Consider the following 8,885-nt stretch of genomic DNA (forward strand, 5'->3'; position numbering starts at 1 on the left):
GAAGATGAGACTGGAAGAGTATCAAGTAATTTATGAGAATATGTTTTTATTTTTTGTTTTTGTTTTGACAGAGACAGAGAGAGAGAGTCAGAGGGAGGGACAAATAGGGACAGACAGACAGGAAAGGAGAGAGATGAGAATCATCAGTTCTTCATTGCAGCATCCAAATTTTTCATTGATTGCTTGTTCATTGATTGCTTTCTCATATGTGCTTTGATGAGGGATGGAAGCTACAGCAGAGTGAGTGACCCCTTGCTCAAGCCAGCAACCTTGGGCTTCAAGACAGCGACTATAGGGTCATGTCTATAATCCCACGCTCAAGCCAGTGACCCTGCGCTCAGGCTGGTGAGCCCTCAATCAGGCTGGATAAGCCCATGCTCAAGCTGGTGACCTCAGAGTTTTGAAACTGGGTTCTCTGCATCCCAGTCCAACTTTCTATCCACTGCACCACTGCCTGGTCAGGCGACAATGATATGTTTTTTAAATTAAAGGCTAATTTAAACTTTGTGTTAAATATAGAGTTTATTTCTTTCTGAGCGTATTTTTATTTTCTGTAGGAATACCATGATCAAATTGAAATCATGCCTAAGTTCAATATTATTTAAGGTGATTTGTTTTTAAGTGTATATAGACATACACTGGAAAGGACCAGAAGGATAATCTTAGGGGCTAAAATTTGAAGCATTAGGTAATTTTTTATCTGCATTATTTTTTATTTTTTACAGTTTCATTATCATACTATCTCATTTTTGCTACCAGTAATTTTGAAAAAGTGACAAGTTTATGTGAAAGCAAGACATATATTTGTATGAGGAACATATGATAAAACATAAATTAGAGATTAATATAACCAAGACCACTTTTAAGAATGTGTTAAGTAGGGTTAGTTTTATTTATAAACAGTTTATTTAATCCCTCTTCATGTGATAGTATAATTGTTTAAAATAGTATTTATATTGTAAACTCTTTTGTACTTTCATCTACATATATGATACTTATGTGTAGAGAGTCACTACAAAAAGAAAGTTCTCTGTAAAATTGTTGATAAATGGGGCAAGATGAGCCCAGCCAATTAGCTAATGAATCATGAGTTATTTAGGGAAGGACCAAAGTACTTTTCAGTAGGAAACTTAATCGTATATCTTATTTAGTGTGTCATATCATTAAAAATTACTTCTTTAGTAAATAGAGGTTCTCTCTACCAATAGACATATACACACACATGTGCACACACGCACACACACACAACTCTACTGATTTTAAATCCAAGAATCTTCAACAACATCTCTGGAAAAAAATTTAATAAAATAAATGGTTAAAAAAATTAGTATAATGAAATTAAAGCTTTAGGAGTGCTTTTTTATGTCATTTTTTCATTGAAATTGTTCATTCCTTACTGATATGTTAACTATATTTAAATAACTCTCTGAATAAATATTCTATACCCACATTTGAATAAACTATATAGATAAAATTCTAACATCATTAAAATTGCTGGCAGATCTAAGAATATGTTTATATGAATAAAAGATTAAAAAAATTGAAGTATTTATGTGACAAGTAATAATATCATATAAATTTGGCTTCTTGTTTAGTTAGTTACAGATACTAAAACCCATGTAAAATATTTATATAAAGTGCATTTCTATAGTAAATACTTTAGGCCATTTTTCTGTAAATAACCAATAAGAGTCATGTTTTCTAAGTCTAAAGCTTGACTTGTTCTTTGTTTTGATGAGTGTATTCTAAAGCACAGTTAGTGCATCTAAAGCTTTTGGAGTGGAAAATTCTAAGGGGAGGAAGACTCGGGTATCCACAGTGTACCAGATTTTGAAGATTGCTCTGATAATTTGAGGCGTGTACAAAGATTTGGTATGTAGAGTCTGTTCTCAACTTGTATTCCATTCAAGGTGATGATGTACTCTTTACAAAAATTCACTGATGCATTCTGAGACTTACACATTCCTCAAACATCCCTGGAAAACTATAACTTTAAATGTTATCTTCTGTCTGGGACACTTACAGGAAAAATGTATGAGTGAGAACGTGTGAGTTTGGGTGTGTCTGTGCATGGTGGTGGAGCTTGGATGACAGGATGCTTACTGAAAATGGCCTTTTAAAATTTCAAATTGGGGAATTAAAATGAAAGGTTTGGAAATTATGTATCTATTTATCTTCTCATCTATTTATTGTTTGTCTACATATATGTATGTCTGTCTGCTTATCTATCTATGAATGATATCCCAAAGCCATGTGTATATATTTGGGAAATAATTCAAATCTAATAAATCAAAGATTATCAACAGAATAATCTCTGTAACATATGATCTGGCTGAAATATACACAATTTCTTTAGATTCTCTGAGTGTGGTTAGCTAACTCAACTTTAGCCAACAAGTTAGAAATGCCTTCCACTAGCCAATCTATGGTTCATGATAATTGTGACCATCTTTTGGTCTCATTTGGGAGTGTTATTTAGAAAGAACACTGTCTCATTGGGGGTGATAAATTCCACAGGAAAGTCAAAGGTCAGAAGTATTGGATGTCTTCCATAATCCATTTTAGTAATATGGTCTGAGTTGTGGTTAAATATTGGATTTTTATTCATTGGTTTTTCAATTGAGGACTCACAAGCTTGGGAGCATCTAAGATAAATGTTCCATTTGCACTTTGATCCCTTAATATCAAATAATGTATCAACGTTCACTCCATGACATAAGCCTTGTTCTATAGGGCCCATTTTAGAGTTAAATATTTGAGCAATCTGATGGTTTATCAGTTGACCATTGTATCTGATTTTTAAAATATCTTTTTGAAGATATATGTTTTATATAAAAAAAAAGTTCTATAAACACTCTGTATTTAATTTTTATTTCCAGGTTGGTGAGACCAGATGCAAAAAAGTTTGTACTTCTAAGTCTGACCTGAGATCTAATGACTTCAGTATTGTTGGAAGCTTACCAAGAGATTTTGAATTATCCAATTATGACTGCTATGGAAAACCTATTGAAGTCAACAACGGACTAGGGAAATCTCAGGCAAAGAACAACAAGAAGCCTCCTCCTGCCAAACCCGTTATTCCAACAGCAGCAAAGAGAATTGATCTTTATGCAAGAGCATTGTTTCCTTTCTGCTTCTTGTTCTTCAATGTTATATATTGGTCTATATATTTATGATAAATCTTTTCCATTGGTAGAAAATAAAATCTCATTTCATTGTCTCCAGCATTATTCATAAATGCCAATCTGTGAAAAATTTTGCATTTTCATAGCAATATATTGCATTTTGGATGCCATTTGATTGTAAAAAAGAAATGTAGCACCTTAATTTGAATGGCAGCATGGTCTTGTTATATCTGTGCTCCAATAATGATGCATATATGTATAGCAAACATATTGCTTTAGGAATAAATGAAGGATAAGCATACTACATAAAATAAAATTCAAACAATCCTCTTCAGTTAGCGTAAATTGCAAATACTTCAGATAATTCTAATAATAAAATGACATGCACGCTGAATCTTGTTATGATCACCATTATCACGTATGTAGTACTTCAAAATTCCTTCCTTGTGACTTTCAGAGAAAGCCATCTTATTCTTGTATAATTTTAGATGGTATCACAGATTAAGCAAAATTATATTACATATTGTTTAAACTTTGTAACTAGAGATATATCAGCTATACTTATGTGGGCTCTGTGGAGAAATAAAGTTCAAAAATTTAATAATTTGTAAAAATAAGCTCATTTTAAAGTGTGCTTGTGTTGTTAAAATGCCAGATAATAAAACTCAGTAATCATTTTTGAAGAAAAGAGAAATCGGAATTTCTGTGAATTCATACTGAATTCTTGCTTCTGATAAAATAAAAATAAATGATAGATACATTAATTAAATATTTCTGATAAAAGAAAGTATATTTAATCCACATAAAAACCTAAATATGTTATTATGGAATCATTTTGCTGATACAGAGTATTCAGAATTGTTGTGCCTTACAAAGAGTGATTTATATTTTAAATCAGAATACAGTAAAAGAAAGATATATGACTTCACATCATTTTTAAAGAAATCAAGAGGAATCTACTCTATTACTAGAAGTAACTTGAATTTGTTGGGGAAGGGCCCATAATTATTTAAGAATTTTAATTTCTTTGTTTTACTAAAATGCTCACATATTTTTAAGTAAAATTAAATTTTTTTCTGACTTTATTTAGTTTTTGCATTTATTTAAATGTTTTTGGATTTGTTACAAAATATTTAAAGATTAAGTAAATATCCTTGTTTATGTTAGGTCTAACTTCTTTTTTGTATGTTTTTTCTTGCCAAAAGTCTTGACTACTTAGGTTTTACTATCTTTTATATCATCCCAATCTGAAAATAGGTACTCTTTGGTCTCTAAAGCTCCCATTTCCTAATAACATACGAAGAGTACCTTTCTATTTCTCTGTAGCTGAAATTAGAACTATCAGTAATTTACATAACACAGACCAAATAAACATATTTACATTATTTGGAGGTTTTTATTTTAGCTGAGAGTTTGTATGGTCAATTCAGTAATAAAATGCTTAAATGTTGTTCATGCACATTGCGATATATAATTAAATACTTTATTGAAGACTTTAATTTTTAAAAGATGGCATATAGTTCATAATATTTTTCTTACAATTTTTTGTATTTTTTGGTGTCAATTTTTACTTTTCCTCTTTCATTTCTGATTTTATTTATTTGGGTCCTCTCTCTTTGTTTCTTGATGAGACTGGTTAAAGGTTTGCCAGCCTTATAAATACTTTCAAAGAGCCAGCTCTTGGTTTCATTGATCTTTTGTTCTGTTTTCTGTAGACTCTATTTCATTTAATTCTGCTCTGATCTTTATTATTTTCTTCCTCCAACCCACTTTGGGTTTTGTTTGTTATTCTTTTTCTAGTTCCATTAAGTATAAAGTTAAATTACTCATTTGAGATTTTTCTTGTTTCTTAAGACAGGCTTGTAATGTTATGAATTATTAGGATTGCTATAGAGTTTGTGTTGTTGTGTTCTAATTTTCATTTGCTTCAAGGTATCTTTTGATTTCTTCTTGGATATCATTGTTAACCCATTCACTGTTCAGTAATATGTTATTTAGACTCCATGCCTTTGCGTATTTTTAAGTTTTTTACTGGTAATTGATTTCTAGTGCCATATCCCAATGGCCAGAGAAGCTGCTTGATATGATTTCAGTCTTCTGAAATTTATTGAGACTTGTTTTGTGTCTTAACATGTGGTCTATCCTAGTATGTACATTCCGGTGCTTAGGGGTGAAATGATCTAAAGATATCAGTTAAATTCATCTGATCTAGTGTGTCATTTAAGGCTGTTGTTTCCTTGTTGATTTTCTGTGGGAAGATCTATTCATTGATGTCAGTAGGGTGTTAAAATCCCCTATTATAACTGCATTTCTGTTGATGCTCCCTTTATGTCCATCAAGATTTGTTTTTATATATTTAGGTGTTTCTATGTTGAGTGCATAAATGTTTACAGTGGTTATATAATCTCATTGAATTGCTCCCTTTATCATTATATTGTCTCCTTTGTCTCTTACTATAGCCTTTGTTTTAAAATCCATTTTGTCAAATATACTTATTGCTACCTCAGCTTTTATTCATTTCCTTTTACATGAAGTACCATTTTTCATCCATTTACTTTTAGTCTATATTTTTCATTCTGAGGTGAGTCTCTTGTAGACAGTTCTATATGTGGTTCTTGTTTTCTTATTTATTCAGCGACCCTATGTCTTTTGATTGGAGCATTTAAAATGACTTGATAGTTACTTATTGCCATTCTATTCTTTTAACTATGTACCACCTTTTCTTTTTCTTCTTCTTTGTCTTCTTTCCCTTCTCCTCCTCCTCCTCCTCCTCCTCCTCCTCTTCTTCCTCCTCCTCCTCCTCCTCCTCCTCCTCCTTCTTCTTCTTCTTCCTTCTCCTCCTCTTATTCTTCATCATCATCCTCCTCCTCACTATTATTAAAGAAGACCCTTTAACATTTCTTATTATACTGGTTTGATAGAAATAAACTCCTTTAGCTTTTTCTCATCTGGGAAGATCTTTATTTCTCTTTTAATTTTAAATTGGCCTTGCAATAGTCAACAATTGGAAGCAACCCAAGTGTCCATAAACAGATGAGTGGATAAAAAGCTATGGTATGTTTACACAATGGAACACTATTCAGCAGTAAAAAATGTTACCTTTTGTGACAGCACAGACGTACCTGGAGAGTATTATGCTATGTGAAATAAGACAGTCAGAGAAAGACAAATACCATATGATTTTAGTTATATGTGAAATCATATGAACAAAGTAAACAAACAAAATAGAAATAGATTCAGATATAGAGAAAAGATTGATATCTGTCAGAGGAGAGGAAGGTTGAGAAGTTAGATGAAAAATACAAAAGGATTAAGCAAAGAGAAAAGCTCATAGACACAGACAACAGTAGTACGATTAAGGGGAGGGTGGGCAGTTAGAAGAGAGTACAAATGGGATAAATGGTGATGGGAGACTTGATTAGGGTAGTGAACACACAAGACAATATACAGATGATGTGTTATAAAATTGTACACCTGAAATATATATAATTTCATTAAGCAATATTACCCCAATAAATTTAATGAAAATTAAGATATTCTCACTGATTGCTTACTAATTATTTTTAAAAATGGGATGTAATCTAATACTATATAATTTTTTCAGGACCCTTATAGTTATAAAACTTAGCCATTTGAATAGTTTTGGGTGGTTTATGTTTTTTTGTTTTTTGTTTTTTCAGTAAGAGAGGAAGAGGGAGAGGGATAGACAGACAGGAAGGGAGAGAGATGAGAAGCACCTGCTTATAGTGGCAGCACCTTAGTTGTTCATTGACGGTGTTCTTATAGGTGCCTTGACTGGAGGACTTCAGCCAAGGAATGACCCTTTGCTCAAGCCAGCAACCTTGGGCTCAAGCCAGCAACCTTGAGCTTCAAACCAGTGACCATTGAGCGCAAGCCAGTGACCATGGGGTCATGTCTTGGTCCCATGCTCAAACTAGCAACCCACACTCAAGCTGGTGAGCCTGCACTCAAGCCAGTGACTTGGGGCCTCTGCATCCCAGACTGGTGTCTATCCACTGTGCCAATGCCTGGTAAGGCTGACTGGTTTTAAAATACTATAAGCAACCCTATTGATGGACTACAATATCTTGTGAGGAACCAGGCAATAACATTTTAATGGAACTGCAGTAAGAAAAAAATGTTCTGAATAGGAATTAAAGCATTTAAAATTTTTATTTATAATCACATTTGCTTATAATCTTCTTTACACTTGCTAATTTCAATAACATTAGAGAGGTTGATTTACATAGAGTTTTAAGTGGGAAATGTACCAAATAAAAAACAGTTTTTACTATATAAGAATTTATTTGTTGAATATACTGTAAATGAATTTCTTTCTGTAACGTAGTATTCTAGCCTCTAAAGACCAATTTTAATTCTAAATATAGATATAAATGGCTATCCAAGGATTAAATGTGTTATATATAACTACAAATAGAACATTAGACAATGATCACAACAAAGAAGTATAATCAATGTCTACTAACTGTTGCTTTATAATTGTTATCTCAAGGATTTGGTCACTTAGTACAGGGCAGTTCTGATCTGTGCACTTTAAACATTATATCTTCCTAGTCACCTTGCAGTATATCTATCTGAATATCACTTTGCCAAATTCAGTGTCTCCAAAACAGAAATTATCTTCTCCTTACAAAACAGTAGTTTCTCTTGTTTTCTATTTCTAATAAAGCCATCGCTGTTCTGGTGACACATATTAAAGCTTTTTCCTTTCTCACACTGTATACCCTTTCAAGTACTATGCACTATAGATTATCCCTCTTACACCTCCTACCTTCTCTTTCGGTTGACACTACACCAATTCATTTTCCCATCCTTAATCAGACTACTACAGCAGTTTAAAGCTTCACTCTACTATAATTCCATTTTTGAACTAACTTTGTGATTTTTATTTTTTAATTGCACAGGTAATATGTGACATATTATGATCTAATATTTTGACATATTATGAAACAAACGTATATTTAGAGTAAGCACTTAAAGTTGCTGAAGTAGCTTTCTGTCTTAAAACTTTTCTCTCTCTTCCCTAGAGGTCATTATTGTCTTGTATCCATCCACACTTTACTCTAAGCATTTACAGCCTTTCTCTAATTTAAAATACGCCCTGGTCCACAGTCTCTCTGTGAAACAGAATCCTCAAAAAGTGAGTAAAGATCATACGTTGTAAAACAAGAATGCCATTCAGATTGTAAAGAAGTAAAACTTTTTCCTTTCCCCATCAGCTGGCCAACCACTTCAGCTTTCTTTATGACCAAGACCCACTCTAAACCTTTTCTGGCTTTGGCAGCCACAGAAGATGGAGATATCCAAAGCAGAATTTCATTTGTCTTAACTTGGTGTGACCTTGTATGTTAAACTGCATGAAGTACCCAGTAGACCAACTAGTTAGGTAAAAAATAAAATAAAATAAAATAAACAAACCACCAGAGAAAAAGAAAAATTAACATAATGAGATTTAACAAAGAGATAATATAATATAATGGGATTTAATATAAAGTGGATTTTACCACATGAGTAATATGTAGTTTTATAATTTATTTTTATTTAATATGTCTTTATGTGAAAGGACATACTGAATGTAGATAAATTTATCTTTTGCCTCTTATTATTCTATAGCATGAATGTACCTGAATTTGCTTCTTTTTAAGCAGAGTGTTTTATTGTTTTTCTTTTCTAATACAAAATAGTACTGCAATAAACATCTGTATGCACACATATGTCTATTTCCATGAAGCAGATGCT

At 32.2% G+C, this 8,885-nt stretch overlaps 1 protein-coding gene across 2 annotated transcripts in view; it reads left to right on the forward strand.

Moving 5' to 3' along the window:
* Positions 1–5,853, forward strand: part of GLRB (glycine receptor beta) — a 60,353-nt gene extending 54,500 nt beyond the window's left edge. For both annotated transcript variants that reach the window (XM_066279733.1, XM_066279742.1), the window contains one exon: positions 2,880–5,853. In XM_066279733.1, the coding sequence (XP_066135830.1) occupies positions 2,880–3,176 (297 nt within the window). In that variant the 3' untranslated portion in view covers positions 3,177–5,853. The remainder of the gene's footprint in view (positions 1–2,879) is intronic.
* The last annotated feature ends 3,032 nt before the right edge of the window (positions 5,854–8,885 follow it).

This window comes from Saccopteryx bilineata, chromosome 1 (genome assembly GCF_036850765.1).
Source record: "Saccopteryx bilineata isolate mSacBil1 chromosome 1, mSacBil1_pri_phased_curated, whole genome shotgun sequence".
Classification (NCBI taxonomy): Eukaryota; Metazoa; Chordata; class Mammalia; order Chiroptera; family Emballonuridae; genus Saccopteryx; species Saccopteryx bilineata.